At 46.6% G+C, this 19,069-nt stretch overlaps 1 protein-coding gene across 4 annotated transcripts in view; it reads left to right on the top strand.

Moving 5' to 3' along the window:
* Positions 1 to 681: 681 nt before the first annotated feature.
* Positions 682 to 19,069, top strand: part of LOC122929462 (peptidyl-prolyl cis-trans isomerase-like) — a 38,524-nt gene continuing 20,136 nt past the window's right edge. Inside the window, exons 1-3 of one of the 4 annotated variants that reach the window (XM_044283051.1) lie at positions 768 to 802; positions 18,304 to 18,352; positions 18,423 to 18,477. Coding sequence is in view for 3 of the 4 variants with exons in the window: in XM_044283047.1 (XP_044138982.1) it covers positions 16,334 to 16,399; positions 17,255 to 17,301 (113 nt within the window). In the remaining variant the exon portion in view is untranslated. Of the gene's footprint in view, positions 803 to 16,328; positions 16,400 to 17,254; positions 17,302 to 18,303; positions 18,478 to 19,069 lie in introns of those variants that run through there. The other 3 variants (XM_044283048.1, XM_044283047.1, XM_044283049.1) reach the window with 3 other exon arrangements.

Raw genomic sequence — 19,069 nt, 5'->3', positions numbered from 1 at the left:
CTCTAGAAGCTGATTTTGTGTGTTACTCCTTTTGATGGTGATGGGTCGTTTGTGCTTTAGATGACAGATTTATTAGCACTGGACGGGGAACATATGATGGGACTTGTTTAAACCACCTAACCGTGGATTAGGGGTATCAAAACTGTTAGGAGAGAAGAATGGCCATCTACCCCAGCCTGGAGGGGTCGGGTTTATATATAGAGAGGCACAAATACTTTGGCAGACAGCTGAATGTAGGTTATCATACCCAAATCCAGCCAGACCCCGGCCAACACGAAACATGGGTCCTAATTATGTCCGAAAAAATTGTCAAATTTCTAAAGCCATTCAAATTCTTCATTCTTTGGATGGGAGGGGTAGGGATTTGCATTTAAACAGGGATTGCCCCATGAAAAGATGGCCACTTGGGGGCTTTTTAGAGCTGGAACAATACAAGTTGAATTGTCAGATGTTCCTGAGGTTACTGAAATAGCTTTGTGTTCATTGCCTTCGCTCCCCCACCCTAATCACACAGCATTTGGTGCTACCCATGATATATCCGACAGGATTAGAAGGGGAATATACTGAGCTGGTATCAAATATTCCTGGGGAGGGGGGAGTGGGATGAGGGCATATTACGTGTTATTGCGTGTGATTGACAATGCAGGCACTAGTATGTCTATGTATATAAGGCAGCCGACACACAGACCCCAATTCAGCATCTCAGAGACTTCAGAAGGTGCCGGACCTCATTATGGAGAATAAACGGGTATTCTTTAACATCACGGCAGACGAGATCCCCTTGGGCCGAGTGGTGATGGAGGTATGATGTGTAGACAGAGTGGGGCTGCTGGTTCTTGTCTATTGAGATACTTACATACATCTCTCCTATGGTGTAGATTTGTCAAAACTTTACACAGATTCCATTTTCATTTTCCAACCCTTCATTTTCAGAGCTTCTTTGAACAATGAAAGGTGGAATCTGATTGGCTGCTATGGGCAACCAAGCTAGCTTTCCTTTACATCAGTTTGATAAATCCCCCCCTATGTGTTTGGATATGCTTTGGCTGTGTTCTGTATGGTACCCTATTCATACAAATCATGGTGTCCTCAGTGTAAGCAGAAAAGATCATTCTGTAGCACATATGTCTTCCGGACAACCTACAGCACGCATTCCTCATCAGCTTAGCTGCGTGCCGAGCATAGCCCTGGTACTTCTTTAAGGATTACGCTACTTGAGTGCTTTTGAGGAGTTAATTATACTGCCATCATTGCCAGGATTCATCTGCACCCAGGCACTAATTGCTAACCCAAGTGCCCAAAATCAGATGCACGCTAACTACATAGATACGTGTCCTAGGAATAACTCACATGCAAAGGCTGCAGAAATTCTATGGGGGTCATTCATTTTTTGAAGATCTTATGCCCGTGTTGTTGCCGGAAGCTGCACCTAACTTATGATGGGGGGTGCACCTTGTGATAAATTAGGCGAATCTTTAGTAGTCCACGCAGCTCCTGGAAAAACTATGTCAGTCCCTGGCTGGTGTAGTTTTCTGGCAAATTTTACGCCCTTCTTTCTGGCGTAACATTAGTAAATTTGTTGGGATCGGGACCCGCCCCTCCCTTAACACTCCTTTGTGTCAATTGTAGCATTTAAAAAGTTGTAAAACAGGGGTATTGTGACAATTTTCTACCAAAAACAGGCATAAAACTGGTAGTAAATGACCCCCTATATATTTTGAATATTGATTTCCCTTGTATTCCAATTTAAAGGCAACCTGTCACCATGAAATGAGGTGCAGTCTGCAGGCAGCATGTCATAGAGCAGGAGGAGCTGAGCAGATTGATATATAGGTTTATGGGAAAAACTCATTAAAACTTGTATTTTATTCATTTAAACTCCTGCTTATTCTGGGCTTTGAAGTCCAGGAGGCGGTCCTATCAGTGATTGACAGGCTGCCCTCTATGAGGAGGCGGTCCTATCAGTGACTGACTCAGTGACTCTCTCTGTATACACAGTCATAGAGAGAGCTGTCAATCACTGATAGGACCGCCTCCTGGACTGCAAAGCCTAGAATGAGCAGGAATTTAAATGAATAAAATACAAGTTTAATGAGTTTTTCCCATAACCCTATATATCAATCTGCTCAGCTCCGCCTGCTCTATGACATGCTGCCTGCAAAGTTTTAATTCGTTTTTCCCATAAACCTACAGTTTCAAGAAAAAGTATGTGAACCTATTGGAATAATATGGATTTCTGCACGAATTGGTCATAAAATGTGATCTGATCTTCATCTAAGTCACAACAATAGATAATCACATTCTGCTTAAACCAATAACACACAAATAATTAAATGCTACCATGTTTTTATTGAACACACCATGTAAACATTCACAGTGCAAGTGGAAAAAGTATGTGAACCCTTGGATTTAATAACTGGTTGAACCTCCTTTGGCAGCAACCAAACGTTTCCTGTAGTTGCAGATCAGACGTGCACAATGGTCAGGAGTAATTCTTGACCATTCCTCTTTACAGAACTGTTTCAGTTCAGCAATATTCATGGGATGTCTGGTGTGAATCGCTTTCTTGAGGTCATGCCACAGCATCTCAATCGGGTTGAGGTCAGGACTCTGACTTGGCCACTCCAGAAGGCGTATTTTCCTTCTGTTTAACCCATTCTGTTGTTGATTTACTTCTATGCTTTGGGTCGTTGTCCTGTTGCAACTCCCATCTTCTGTTGAGCTTCAGCTGGTGGACAGATGGCCTTAAGTTCTCCTGCAAAATGTCTTGATAAACTTGGGAATTCATTTTTCCTTCGATGATAGCAATCTGTCCAGGCCCTGACGCAGCAAAGCGGCCCCAAACCATGATGCCCCCACCACCAAACTTCACAGTTGGGATGAGGTTTTGATGTTGGTGTGATGTGCCTCTTTTTCTCCACACATAGTGTTGTGTGTTTCTTCCAAACAACTCAACTTTGGTTTCATCTGTTCACAGAATATTTTGCCAGTACTGCTCTGGAACATCCAGGTGCTCTTGTGCAAACTGTAAACGTGCAGCAATGTTTTTTTTTGGACAGCAGTGGCTTCCTCTGAGGTGTCCTCCCATGAAATCCATTCTTGTTTAGTGTTTTACGTATCGTAGATTCGCTAACAGGGATGTTAGCATATGCCAGAGACTTTTGTAAGTCTTTAGCTGACACTCTAGGATTCTTCTTCACCTCCTTGAGCAGTCTGTGCTGTGCTCTTGCAGTCATCTTTACAATTTGTCTTACTGTAGACTGATGAACAGCAAGGCTTTTGGAGATACTTTTATAACTCTTTCCAGCTTTTTGCAAGTTAACAATTCTTAATCGTAGGTCTTCTGAGAGCTCTTTTGTGCGAGGCATCATTCACATCAAGCAATGCTTCTTGTGAAAAGCAAACCCAGAACTGGTGCGTGTTTTTTATAAGGCAAGGCAGCTGTAACCAACACCTCCAATCTCATCTCATTGATTGGACTCCAGTTGGCTGACACCTCACTCCAATTAGCTCTTGGAGATGTCATTAGTCTAGGGGTTCACATACTTTTTCCACCTGCACTGTGAATGTTTACATGTGTGTGCAATAAAAACATGGTAACATTTAATTATTTGTGTGTTATTAGTTTAAGCAGACTGTGATTGTCTATTGTTGTGACTTAGATGAAGATCAGATCACATTTTATGACCAATTTTTGCAGAAATCCATATCATTCCAAAGGGTTCACATACTTTTTCTTACAACTGTATATATCTATCTGCTCAGCTCCTCCTGCTATATAACACGCTGCCTGCAGATTACTTCGCATTTTCATGGTAACAGGTTCCCTTTAAAAGGGTTCTCCACTTTCGACGAGTTGTTAGCAGGGTCTTTGACAATGAGCTAATCACCAAGTATCGCCCTGTTGGGACCCCTAGGGATCAGATGTAATCTCGGGGAACCTGGCAGTAAAGCTGCCCATACACGTTAAGATAAAAGGCATGCAATCTGTCAATTTTCGCCAACCGTCGTCCACAATGGCTGGCAGGAGATTGTCTATTGTGTGCCAAAAATGTCATCTGTCAGGTTGGATTTCTTTCTCAGCTATGGTCAGCTCAATCTATCAGTCTATGACGTGATTGTGCGAATTCACAGCGCTTGAACGACAAAGCTCCATGATGCAGTGATTGGAGCTTGTAACTGTAGCGGTTACCAGTACCATCCCCTACACAATGGACAGACCTGTCTAGTCCAAGTGCCGGAGATAGCTGATCAGAGGGGGTGCAGAGCATCAGACCCCCGCCGATCTGATATTGATGGCCTATCATAAGTATAGGTCATCAATGGTAAAGGGTTGTTAAGCCTGTTTATATTGATTGCCTGTCCTCGGGACAGGTCATCAATATCTGATCGGCTGAGGTCCAACACCCAGTACCCCTGCCAATCAGCGGGGGTCCTCTTAATTACACTACATGTCATCTTCTCTCTAGTGGTGTAGTGTAATTACAAGTACTCGCTCCACTTCCGAGACAACGGGCAGTGTAATGAAGAGGAATCGGTGCTCGCAGGGAGTGCTACCTCCTCCTGATTTGCAGAGGTGCTGGGTGTCGGACCCCTGCCAATCAGATATTGATGACCTAACCTGAGGATATCAGGCTGCACAACCCCTTTAAAATCCTGGAATACCCCTTTAAGTGTTGAAGTTCCGTGCAGCACCACCGCAAGGGACATTAAGCATTATACAAATTCTTCTAAAAATGAAAATACTTAGAAAATACCTAGGATACATAGAAAAATAGGTGAGCGAGCACATACTTGTGATTTTCCATACCACAACGATCCTAGGACTTACCCCTTCACTGAAGATCAGGGCTATCCTGTGCTGGAGCACCCCTACCCCTCAGTCCCCATACACACCACACAGTGTTCCTCTATGGTGTGGGGCCTTACTGCAAGCCAAATAGTTTGCTTCCACTTGGTCTACCACCTGTTATCAAATGTCACAAGCTAGACAGATCAATCACGCTCCTGCGCCCTGGATCTCGTAAAGTCTGGCCGCAGCTTTCCAGCAGAGCTTTACTGTTTGTATAGGAAAGACTTATGACGATTCCATTGTAAGTAACAGGGGATAACTGGCATAGCTACATGGGCGCTGTTAATTTATGAAGCAGCTGTCCAAGGCCCCGGCTGTCCACCTCATTCTGAAAGGATCCCATGGTGGAATGCATAGGCAGCAAAGGCAACGTCTATGCGAGGACAAGCTCATAGAAGCATCTCATTTGGCGCTGATTCTGTGCACCATGTGGTCATTATGCCTCTACAATTCTCCATAATCTGGTTTCATATGTAGTAACTCGAGCATTGTACCACAGTAACATGGCATTGATGGGCATGCATACCTCCACTATGGCTATACAGATCTTTAGGGATGTGACATTGTGATGCTTTGTGCGTTACTGGACCTTGGGCCGTCAAGATGGGCCTTTAGAACCAGTAAAGTCTATTACTGGGTCTACTGAGGTTACTGATTTCATCACATGTCATTGCTCAGTCCTCAGCACCGTTTAGCCCTGTATAATCTGTGTCTACTGTAACAGATGACATACCACCAGGAAATCCCACTATTAGGCTCACATTACACCGTCGCTATTCATCCTAATCCAATATTTGCAGAACGATGATGCATACCAGAGCGGCATACAACATGGTAATAAATACTCCCTCTCTCTTCTCACTGCTGGGATATGTGTTAGCCCCATTAGGATAATGCGGAGGTCTTTTTGTGCACTTATGAATGTTATTTTTGGACCTTTAAAAGATTTTTTTGACATCTAATGTGTATGCCTACCAGTGGCGTAACTAGAAATGACTGGGCCCCAAAGCAAATTTTTGAACGGGCCCCACCCCCCCCAAAACTTCTTCATAACCCCCTCCCCCTGCTGTGCAACCCCCACTCCTGAGGCTAGTCAAGATCAGTCCCTCAAACGAGACCCGGCAGTGTCACTGTATATAATGTCATTGTATAATACTGTTGACAATAAAATCTTTCAGTCCTCCTCCTCCTGGATGGGCCCCTTCTGAGTTCTGATGGGCCCCAAAGCAGCCACTTCCCCTGCTACCCCTATAGCTACGCCCCCGATGCCCACCTTTTAGTTTAACTATTACTGACAGAACCTGACTACAGAGAGACTGTTTGTAGTCAGAGTCCCTTAGGTAACCACAGAATTTTGTACACTAGTCGCAATTGCACCCAGTGATTGAGGCTAAGGGTGCACACACGGTCACTAAGGGTGCACACACGGTCACTAAGGGTGCACACACGGTCACTAAGGGTGCACACACGGTCACTAAGGGTGCACACACGGTCACTAAGGGTGCACACACGGTCACTAAGGGTGCACACACGGTCACTAAGGGTGCACACACGGTCACTAAGGGTGCTCACACGGTCACTAAGGGTGCACACACGGTCACTAAGGGTGCACACACGGTCACTAAGGGTGCACACACGGTCACTAAGGGTGCACACACGGTCACTAAGGGTGCACACACGGTCACTAAGGGTGCACACACGGTCACTAAGGGTGCACACACGGTCACTAAGGGTGCACACACGGTCAGGTTTTTTTATGCAGTTTTTGAAGTGTGGAGAAGTTGTATCTGTCCTTAATACTTTCTCTCCTCCTATGATCCACACCTGATTTTGGCTTCAAAAACTGCATCAAAAAGCCTGAACGTGTGTCAGCACCCTAAGGAAGCAACATAGGTGATTATCATGTAAAATAGTGGATTGTTATATTTTGTAGGTATTGGTATTAATTTATCTGAATGTGAACGCGTAGCTGGCAGGCTCCGATGTTTGTGGAAGACATAGGGGCTGCCATGGCAACCATCCGCACCCTGTCAGCGCAGCGCAGGGGGGCGATGGAGTCAGAGGGAGCCCCCTCCCTCTGTAAACCCTGCACGTGCCGCGGTCAGCGCTGACCGCGGCATGTGAAAGGGTTAATCTGCCGGCATCGCTGTATGCGGTGATGCCGGCGGATTAACCCTTTCACATGCCGCGGTCAGCGCTGCAGTAATATCAGTAACAGCGGGGCCCGCGCTGCAGATCGGGCGGGTGCAGCTCCTTTCACCTCCACAGGACTGCAGAGTACAAAGCTCGGCTATCTCCATCAGTTCCACAGAAGTGAACAGAGCTGGGGGTCCCAACAGTCGGGCCCCTAGCGATCAGAGACTGATGTTCTATCTTGTGGATAGGGAATAAGTAGTGTTAGTGGGAAAACCAATTTAATTACACATTTTAAGGATTCTTTACAATTGCAGCTTCTGGAAGTGTGATGTGATAAGTGGTCACTATGATGGACCACCATGAGAAGCAGAGCAACCATTTTGGCAGTCATGGCAGAGAAAGAAAGCACACGTATCACACATGACAACATGCTTTGACTATATAAATGTTCACAAGTCTCAGGCAACTATTACACAGTCGGTGTTCGGTCAGTGATTTTCATCAGTTATTGAGATCCAAAACCAGGAGTGACGCCTACACAGATATAATGGAAAGATTTTCTCCTGGTCAGTGTTTGATCACTGATGGAAATCACTGATCAAACACTCACTGTGTGAAAGCTGCCTAAAATATACACAAGATGAAGACAAAGAGTCTCTAGACCACACATCGCCCAAACAAAAGAAGGAAAGGCTGTATGTAATAATCCGATAATAATTGTGGTGCCTGGTACAATGATCTGCAGCGGCAGGACCTGATGGAAAGTCACGTGTCATGAAGACGACACCAGCAGCCATCTAATTCTTCTCCTGCTTCAGAAGACAAGTAAATTCCACCCTTTCAGCTCAGCTAACCTCTATCGGGGATGTCCCCATGGCTGGTTAAGCCCTGAAATAATGGACATACATTCTTTTCCAGGATCAAAGGCGTATGAGAGCGAGCTGTAGGACACCTCCACCTCTGCTATCAGTTACACACCACTAATAGATTGTAAGCTCCTGGGGACAGGAGTCTGATCCCCCTTCTCTTTTATCTAAATATGTCCTCTCTACTTTAGTTAGAAGGGAGGGGGGACTTGTCTCATAAAAATGTCTCATGATGCACCAGGAATGTGCCACATATGACAGCTACCTGTCATTCTATGCCTATGGAAGGGTGGGTGAGCCCTGTACGATTGTCTACGCTGATGATGAAAATAGTATATTATGAAAGGATGTAGAAGATTTGGAGAAGATCACCGACAACCTATTATTGGGGTAGGCTCAATATAGGTATTCAGATGCAACGATATAGGAGAAGATGTCAACTGATTAAAATGAGGGCTAAAGGAATTACGTCCCAGATCTGACTAAGCCTCAGCCAGCTGCATCGGAGCCACGTTAAACTCCTACCGCCCTCAGCATGGCTCATTACAATCCTAGGATTAACGCGCTAGTAGATCAGGGGTTAAATTATAGCTGCCCCATACTGCTGCGTGCCTCTAGGTCTGGGCAGCCTAACGTTTTTATGGCGTCTCTAGGTTTGTGCGCCTTTAATCTGAGTTCTCTGAGTGCCACCCATAACTCAAAGACATACTGGTAGATCAATTGGCTTCCTATGAAAGGGGTTTGCGTAAAGGGATCCAGAAGGGACGAGAATAATGGGGGAAATGAAATCCAGAATGACGGCAGGAAATATCTCCGCAGTGAGACAGGGGCTGCCTCCCAGTTTACTGCAGGATTTAGGATGAGGACACTGCAGGGTCTGTCACCCCAGGGATGCTGAGGCGTAAGCACAAAAGCTGTCAGTGGGAGTGGTTGTGACATCATGGGTGCATGGGAGGAGTTGTGACATCATTGAGTGTGGGAGGAGTTGTGACATCATTGTGTGTGGGAGCAGAACACAGGATGGCAAGATGTGCCAGCGTCTGACTCAGACAAAGCAGAACACTCAGAATATGTCATCACCAGGGAGACCACAAGACCCCCCATGTACAGACCCCAAAAACGGTCAGCAATCAGGCTGCAATAGGGGACTGCATACTTCCCAACTTTTTGAACGGTCAAATAGGGACACCTATGGTTCATGGTGTGAAGGATCCATCTTTCCTGCAGATCTACACACGTCAATAATTTTCTTTTACACAATAGCGCAAAATTATCTGAATAAAGACAAGACAGGCTTTAATACACAGAGAGGAACCACACAAACACTTTCTGGATTGATAGTGTAAATAATACAAATCTACACCTCAGATCAAAAATAGGGACTGTCCCCCGAATAGAGGGACACTTAGGCCTCATGCACACGACCATAGTTCTGGTCCGCATCCAAGCCGCAGTTTTTGCAGCTCGGGTGCAGACCCATTCACTTCAATGGGGCCGCAAAAGATGCGGACAGCACTCCGTGTGCTGTCTGCATCCGTTGCTCCGTTCCGTGGCCCCGCAAAAAAAAATAGCATGTCCTATTCTTGTCTGTTTTGCGGACAAGAATAGGCATGTCTACAATGGGCCGCCCGTTCCGTTCCGCAATGGGCCGGGCGGCTTCAGTTTTTTGCGGATCTGCGGTTTGCGGACCGCAAAAAAACGGCACAGTCGTGTGCATGTAGCCTTAACCAAAGTGACCAATTAACCAAAGTAATATATCCGAACACGTCTGTGTCCATTTAATGTCAGTGAAAAAACGGTCAGTGTTTCATCCGTGAAGAGGTCCATGAAGGGACGTTTTTTGGTCCATGTGTCTGTTTTGTGCCAATAAATTGGTTTGTGAGATCCTATCTACAGTGTGAATTCGTCGTCAGCTCAATTTGCTTCCTCTTTTGCTACAAACACAGATGCTATCCATGTTCTGTAGGAGGTTTCCACTGATCTACAGACTTCAATGGGTGTATTGCTCCACAACAGGGACCATAGTAGTGCATGCCTCTGTTGGACAAAGAGGTGCAAGTAGACACCTTAAAGGGAACCTGTCACCGGGATTTTGGGTATAGAGCTGAGGACATGGGCTGCTAGATGGCCGCTAGCACATCTGCAATATCCAGTCCCCATAGCTCTGAGTGCTTTTATTGTGGGAAAAAAACGATTTGCTACATATGCAAATGAACCTGAGATGAGTCCTGTCCCTGACTCATCTCACATACAGGACTCATCTCAGGTTCATTTGCATATGTATAAAATCTTTTTTTTTTTTACACAATAAAAGCACTCAGAGCTATGGGGACGGGATATTGCGGATGTGCTAGCGGCCATCTAGCAACCCATGTCCTCAGCTCTATACCCAAAATCCCGGTGACAGGTTCCCTTTAAATCAATGGATACGCGTGCCGTTCGCGAAGAAAACGGACAGCACACGTCTATGATTAATTTACATGTGAATAAAGCTTAGGCTACATGCACACGACCGTATGTGTTTTGCGGTCCGCAAATTGCGGATCCGCAAAAAAAGGATGACGTTCCGTATGGCATCCGTCTTTTTTGCGGATCCGTTTTTTTTGCGGATCCATTGTAATAATGCCTATCCTTGTTCGCAAACTAGAAAAAAATAGGACAAATAGGACAATAGAGCAAAGGAATGGACATACTGATGCGGACAGCACTAGGTGTGCTGTCCGCGTTTTTTGCGGACCCATTGAAATGAATGGGTCCGCATCCTATCCGCAAAAAAAACAGATCGGACACGGGAACAAAATACGGTCGTGTGCATGAGGCCTTAAAGGGGTTGTGTCATCTCAAACATTGGTGGTATATTGCTAGGATATGCCACCAATATCTGAGAGGTGTGGGTCTCACCTCTGGGACCCGCACTAATCTCTAGAACGGAGCCCGCAAAGTGAAGGAGAGCGGAATGCTCATGCCCGGCCGCCCTTCAACAATTTCTATTTGAGTGCCAAAAATATAAGTTCCATAGAAATGAATGGGAAGCGCACTGCGCAAGCGAGGCCATTGTTCCAATTACTTCTATGGGGCTGATGGAAAACGTTAAGATGGCTCGGCTATTTTCAGCATCAGACATTGGTGGCATATCCTAGTAATATGCCACCTATGATTGAGATGACAAAACCCCTTTAAAGGGGTTTTACGTGTATTTAATGATCAGAATAGGCCATCAGTATCTGATTGGGGATCCGACACCCGGCATCATCAGCTTAGACCGGCGGCCTCCTTGCAGCTTACCAAGCACAGTACCATCCATTAGATAACTGTGCTTTGGTATTGCAGCTGAGCCCCATTCATTTGAATGGCACTGAGCTGTGCCTAGGTCATGTAAACGATAAATGAGGCACACTGGCTTAGAAAGAGGCCACAGTACTCACCAGAGCGCCACGGCCTCCACAAACAGCTGATCGGCTAAGGTGACTGGAGGAAGACCCCAAAGGATCAGATACTGGTTCAAACATTGGAAAACCACTTTAAACCATTGCACTATTGCAGGTCTTCCATAGTCAGAATGCAGTTAGCATCTACCCAGTACCGTAGTACTTGGAACCTCAGAATCTCACACCTATTGTACAATGGGGTCCATGACAACTGTCTGCAGATTCATGGTAGCCACAACCTCCATAATACTCAATCGAGAGGTGCCCACTTTTGGAAATGTCCCTCTCCATTGAATTCAAGAAGCAAGCAGTTACCCACAACAATCAGGTATTTATTACATACACAGTTGATATGACATAAATGTTTGACACGTGTTTACCTTTTAAACCAGTCTATAACTCAAAAACATACACGTTGCCCAACGCCTTGCATCTGTACCTTCTGTACTAGGCTGGTATAAGGACATCCATGGTACATCCAAGGTGGAGGTTAGAAGATGCGCCATCTCTTCTTCATTAATCACAACAATTTAAAACTGTAAAATGAAATGCTATTAAATATACGCTGGTAGTGCTCAATGCCAAGATGAATGTGGTAAAGAAGTGGTATACCGCTGTAGGCTAGCAACTAAGCATAATCAATTCTCTGATTTAATTCATATAGAACAGGGCACCTTCCTTGTTCCTCTGATAGGCTGCCGACACAAGGCCCGCAGCCTATCAGACTCCGGTGCAGGCGGTGTGATGAAGTCCTTGCGCTGCCTGAGCCGTACAGCGCAGGACACAGGCCGGAAGACACCTTCATCGAATCGCTGCCATGGAGGTAAGTATAAGTGTTTTTTATTTTTATAGGTGTTGTTTATTTTTTTTTTAAGGCAATACTTGTGGCACATGATTTGGGGGGGGGGGGGGGGGCATGGAGAGGCACTTGTTACTGGAACATGATTAAGTAGCATCTATGGGGGCACCTCTTATTGGCACATTATTGGGGGGCATCTATGGGGGCACCTCTTATTGGCACATTATTGGGGGGCATCTATGGGAACACTTCTTACTGGCACATTATTGGGGGGCATCTACGGGGGCACTTCTTACTGGCACATTATTGGGGGCATCTATGGGGGCACTTCTTACTGGCACATTATTGGGGGGGCACTATGGGGGCATCTACTGAGGCCACAAAGAAGGGGTATTTTATATGGGGGAAGGGGGGAGAGGAACACTATGGGGGCTTCTACTGAGGCCACAAAGAAGGGGTATTTTATATGTGTGGTACTAGTATAATCAGGGGGTTTATCGGTTTCTACAGTATAATATTGGGGAGCACAGCGGCACAGTATTGGGGGTAGTAGGATGATTTGTTCAGAAGATGGGAGGATGATGGAAAAGTAGTAAACTAAGATTTTTTTTGTCAAACTGCACAGACGAAAAATGGCTGAAAAATGATGGTCTGGTCTGAAGGGAGAAGATAAGGAAAGAGAACATCTACATCAAAGGAGACGTCACTGGATGTAAGAGGTATGGGGCGCTGTATAGCAAGTACAGCAAAGTGGGGGGGAGAGGGGGAGACTTAGAGAATTGGGCCATATTCATTGGGGCTTGGGCCCCAGATATTTTTCGACCCTAGCAACGCCCCTGACCTCCACCCATTCCACCACGCCCTGCCCGCGGACACTGTAACTGGCATCTCAACAGCAGCAGACAGTGACGTCATGTTCCAGGTGGTTGATAGACCGGCAGGCTTAGCGGCTACTTTCTGCCAAGCTAAACCTGTCTACAAAGATCGGCCATGATGAGAAGGTCAAAATAGCATATCTGTGTGATGTCATCGTGTGCTGGGAAGGCTGTTACTGGAAACGCAGTGGTAGATAAAAAAGGAGAATATTACTGATAGCAGCCAAAGGCTGTGTATGATACCGCCAGCTGAACCACTGTATCTGAGCTTATCATGTGTTATACTGCCTGCTGAGATACTGTATCTAAGCTTATCATGTGTTATACTGCCTGCTGAGATACTGTATCTAAGCTTATCATGTGTAATACTGCCTGCTGAACCACATATCTAAGCTTACCATGTGTAAGGGCTAATGCACATGGCCGTGCCTGTATTGTGGCCCGCAATAACAGCGGGTCCGCAATATACGGGCATCTTACGTGTGCCCACTGTATAATGGATGCAGAGGCAGTGCCCCTCCTGAGACCAGGCTCTCTGGATTCACCACTGGTTCCATTGGGTTCAAGTCAGTGCTCTGTCTGGGTCACTTAATGACATTCACAGACTTGTCCCTAAGCCAGTCCTGTGTTGTCTTGGCTGTGTGCTTAGTCATTGGCTTGTTGGAAAGTGGACTTTTAGCGCAGTCTGAGGTCCAGATCACCCTGGATCAGGTTTTCATTAAGAATATCTCTGTACTTTGCTCCATTCAGCTTTGCCACAACTCGGACCAGTCTCCCTGCACCAGTCACTGAAAAACAGCCCCACAGCATGATGCTGCCACCACCATGCTTCACTGAAGGGATGTTATTGGGGAGGTGATGGGCAATACCTGGTTTCCTCCAAACATAATGCTTAGAATTGAGACCAAAAAGTTCAATCTTGGTTTCATCAGACCAGAGAATCTTGTTTCTCTCAGTCTGATGGCCCTTTAGGTGCTTTTTTGCAAACTTTCATGTGTATTTTACTGAGGAAAAACGTATTCATGGCCACTCTGCCATAAAGCCCAAATTGGTGGAGTGCTGCTGTGATGGTTGATCTTCTGGAAGTTTCTCCCATCTGCACACAGGATCCTTGGGGCTCATCCTGAATGACCATTGGGTTCTTGATTACCTCTCTTACCAAAACCCTTCTCCCCTAATTATCTAGATTGGTGGGGCAGATAGTTCTAGGAATAGTCCTGGTTGTTTAAAAATTTTTCCTTTTAAGAACTATAAAGACCAATGTGCTCTTGGGAACTAAGAGTAGAACAGAATTTTTGTACCCCTTTCCAGATCTGTTCCTCCCCACAATATTTTCAGCACAAGTCTGTAACATAACAAAATGTGAAAAAAGTGAAAGGATCTGAGGACTTTCCAAATGCATTCTATGCAAGTTACATACCATGGGGATCAGTGTATGTGAGACCAGTATACAGTGGTCAGTGTACGGGATACCAGTGTATGGGGGGATAGTGTATGAGGTACCAGTGTGTGACTGACCAGTGTATCAGGACCAGTATATGGGTCCAGATTGTGTGTGTGTGTGGGGGGGGGGGGGGGACCAGTGTATGGGAGGCTAGTATATGTGAACCAGTGTATGGAGGACCAGTATATATCGGACTAGTGTTAGGGGGACCAGTATATATACCAGTGTATAAGGGACTAGTATAAGGGGACCAATGTATGGGCACCTGACCCATCTAAGGGGGCCAGTATATGGAGGACCAGCATATGGGAACCAGTGTAAGGTGATCAGTATACGTGGACCAGTGTATGGGGAACCAATATATGGGAGACCAGTGTATGGGAATCAGTATATGTGGACAAGTATGAGCAATGTATGTGGATCAGTGTACTGGGGACTAGTATATGAGGACCAGTGTACAGGGCAAATCACACTGAACTTCAGCTTTGATGTTTTTACAAATTGGCACACCATAAAAAAAAGGCTGCTGATCCCTGATATTGGATGATAACTATCTGCAAGCACAATCTTATATATTTACACCATTGACAAGCACAAAATGTATGCAGGCTGTACAATTAGGAGAGTTGCAGGACGGTAATAATTGTAGTAATAATGCACTCAAGGTTAAGGTGAGGAGGGTACAGAGGAACCAAAAGCCCTCTGACTAAAGAGGTAACCTTATGGCAAGAGTTAAATGTTGTGATTTATTGTTGAAGTACTTTTTTTTCTTATCCACTATGTGTCCCACATGGTTATGTATGAGCAACAAATAGTTAACATTGGCAGTCCTACTAAGGTTGTCGAGAGACAGACAGAACTTGCCCCCCTGACTTAAAGGCTAGTACACCTTCAGGGGTAAAAAAAATATTTAAGATAGCATTTTACTCATTTTGGGTTAAAAATATTTTTTTGAATTGGTCTTCATTAACCACTTCCCGTCCGCACGTTGACTATAAACGTCCGGGAGGTGGTTCTCTATTTCTGAATGGACGTTCCAGAACATCCATTCAGAGACTGCAGCTGCACGCTAATGGTGCAGCTGCTGATCGGATTGCCCGCTGTCAGTGACAGCAGGGCAACCCTAAGGCTGGGTTCAGACCTGAGCGTTTTACAGCACGCCCGACGCCCCAAGAAGTACATAAGCTTAATTGGGGCGTCTTGTCGTGCGTTCCCGTACATAGACTTTAGCGGGAACGCGCGAAAATGGGCGTTCGCTTGTCTCTGTATGCGCGATTGCAAACGCCCTTATATCGCGCATACAGAGCGCTCCATCTCGAACGCTCAGGTCTGAACCCAGCGTAACAATCTCTGAATGACTTGGATAAGTAAAGACGTTCCAAAGTTATCAGTGGCGTCTCTAGCTTTCAAATTTTGGGGGGGCACACTGGGGGGGCAGGACAAAAGTAGGGGGGGCAGCTATAACAACGATACATTTACACAAGTACGCTTAGAAATGCTGCGATACTTTACCCAATACCTAAAACCGCAACAGGGAAGAAAAGTCCTGCTGTCTGTGGTTTAAAAAAAAATCACTCAGATTTCAACATGTCCTAGCTGCCTGTGGATGACACTTTTATAGGGAGGGGGATCTGTGGATGACACTGCTATGGGGGGGATCTGTGGATGCCACATACCGTATATAGCATCTTATGCTATATGTGTCATCCACAGATCCACCCCATGACAGTGTCATCCCCATTTCCCCCTCCATAACAGTGTCACCCACAGATCTCCCTCCCTATAACAGTGTCATCCACAGATCTCCCTCCCCGCCTCTCACAGGAGTGTACATGTGTAAGGCCGATTCATTGGCCTGTATTTTTGGGAGGGGCATGGCTGCCTACTTCAACGGCCAGCGTCCCTCTCACTCTGTACGTCGTTACAGCGTTTGATGAGCCATACCTGGCTTCCCAGTGAGAGAAGTTCAGCATACCTGGATATCCTGACGTCGGTGAGGGTGAGAAGCTGCTTCTCTGCAGCGCACAGTGTTAGAGTCCGGCCGGCGAGGGGCTCGTTCCCCTAGGTGAGGGGGGGGGCTCCCCCGCACCGGAGCATAATGCTAGGGAGTTGCGCGGCTCCCCACGCGGTACGGGTGTCCAGCCGGCTGTGGGTTGACCCCTGACTGATGGGGGCTCCCCTGCACTAGTGCACTCTGCCAGGGAGCTTCGTGGCTCCCCACGCGGCAGGAGTGACCAGCCAGGGGTGGGTCAGCCCCTGGCTGATGGGGGGCACCCCCGCACTGGTGCACTCTGCCAGGGAGCTGCGCGGCTCCCCATGCGGTTATCGTGTAGGGACGCAGCGGACACCGTGGCCCCGCTCCTTATCTTCGTTAAAGTCTGGCACGGGCCGCCGTGCCGTTAGTGAGGCAGGGATCAGGGATGAGAGAACCAGGCCGTTCAGGGGGAGCAGGTCATAGCCGGTGGCTAGCTTCCTTCTGCCGGCTGCACACAAGGTCGCCAAGAGGGTCATTTAGGCACGGGGGATTAATTAGTCTATACAGGTGAGTACTAGGTCTCCGGGGAGGGGTGTGTTACAGAGTACTGCACGGTCTACAGACCTGGTCCACCGTAGTAAATCCTAGCTGGGATTGCTGGTCAGGAGCTGAGGTTCACTCGTCTCAGTGTCAAGCCAGTACAGGGGCTTAGTAGGCGCAGCTTGCGGTGGTAGCTTCCCCCCCAGGTTAGGCAATTCTTATTGGCAAGGGTTAATGGTAAAATATATATATATATATTTTTTTTTTTTTACTTGTTTGCGTGGTTCTTTACGACAAATGCACAATCCAGGGTTAATGTCTTGATTGTTTTGCTTCTAGGTCCTAACTTGCCCCGGCTACACCCTGATTTGTGGCTTATCAGCAAGGTACTAGGGGTACATGTCGGGGAGGGGGGGTGGGAGAGAAGTCACAAGCTTGGTTTTCAATAAAGTCTGGCACGGGCCGCCATGCCGTTAGTTAGGCAGGTTTTAGGGGTGGGAGAACTAAGCTTGGTCAGGGTGAGCACGTTATAGATGGTGGCTGCCTTGCTTCTGCCAGCCGTACATAAGGTTTCCCAGGGGGTTATTTAGATACAGGGTGTTATGAGTCCATGCAAGTGATTTATTTTAATTTGCAAAGGGTTGATTTCATAAAAAAAAAAAAAAAAAGATAATAATGCTGTACGCACGTCTTGCACTCTGCCATGGAGCAGCGCGAGCTCCCCGCGCGGAAATTGCGTAAAAGTACAAGGGACAGCATGTCCCCGCTCCTTGTCTTCAACAAAGTCTGGCACGGCCCGCCGTTAGTTAGGCAGGGATCGTGGCTGAGAGAACTAGGCTCAGTCAGGGGGAACAGCTCATAGGCAGTGGCTGGCTTCCTTCTGCTGCCAGTACATAAGGTTTCCCAGGGGGTTATATAGGTACAGGGGGTTATTGAATCCATGCAGGTGATTACCAGGGATCTTAGGCGGATGTGTTAGGTCTGGTTTGGTAGGGACGGGATAATAAAATAAATAAATAAATAAATAAATAAATAACGGGAATTCATAGTTGGCGAAGCAAGGTCTCCGGGGAAGAGCGGGTTACAGAGTACCGCACGGTCTACAGGCCTGGTCCGCTGTGAGCAATCCTAGCGGAGGCTGTAGGTCAGGGGCCTAGGTTCGCTGGTGTCAGTGTTAAGCCAGTAAGGGGGCTTAGTAGATGCGGCTTGCCGCGGTATTTTACCCTCCCTAGGTTTCCAGGTTAAGTAAATTTAATTTGCAAAGGGTTAATTTGTAAAAAAAAAAAAAATGCTGCTCTTGTTCCATCATTCACGTTTTACACATTCGCAGGGTTTCCTCACGACATGTGCACAATCCAGTGTTGATGCCTTAATTGTTTTGCTTCTAGGTCCAAACCTTGTCTCAAGTTACATCCTGAATTTTGGCTTATCGGCAAGGTAGTAGGGGTACACGTCGGGGAGGGGAGAGCAAGCTTGGTTTGTGTCTCATGCACCGTCTCACATCCAGGTCGTGCTGTATTACTACCGTTCTGCGGGTGTCAGTCCGTAGGTATTCTGAGCAGGTAAGTGCATGGTCACCCTCTGGGTGTTACTTTCTGGGTGTCGGTTCTTGAAACCGAGTTGGAGAAGGGTTTTGATCGGTCCTTTTGAAGTGCCCCCCTTTCAGCGGTGCAGAGTTAGTCCCGATGGGGTGGTCACAGGTAAGTTTAGCAAGAAGGAGAGACTTATCATCGACCTGTCAGCCCCACATGGTTCCCACGTCCCTAGTCTTAACTCCCTCATTCCTTCAGAGGAAGTGGGCATGAGGTATTCTTCTATTGATGTGGAAGGTCCGATACTACTTTTCCACCAAACTCACTTTCTGTTCTAGGAGCAGCCTGTGGCTCTTTGATCAGTTGGCTCAGGCCTCCATTGGGTTTTAGAATATAAGGTACGCTCTGAATTTGTTATTCATTATTTAGATGACTTCCTGCTGATCTAGAGGCCAGGGTCAGCCCCCTTAGGGCTGGGGAGATTGTTGAGCTGTTTTCCCAGTTAGGTGTCCCGGTCTCCCCCAAGAGACCTGCTAGCTCAGGTTTTGCTGCTATTTTGGCACCCACTTGGTCGCAGGCGAGTGGCCTGCTGAGGTGAGACAAATCCCAGGTTTCCTGCAAA

This window comes from Bufo gargarizans, chromosome 2 (genome assembly GCF_014858855.1).
Source record: "Bufo gargarizans isolate SCDJY-AF-19 chromosome 2, ASM1485885v1, whole genome shotgun sequence".
NCBI lineage: Eukaryota > Metazoa > Chordata > Amphibia > Anura > Bufonidae > Bufo > Bufo gargarizans.
Note: the sequence above shows the minus strand (reverse complement) of the source record. Positions and strands in the feature narration are given on the sequence as shown.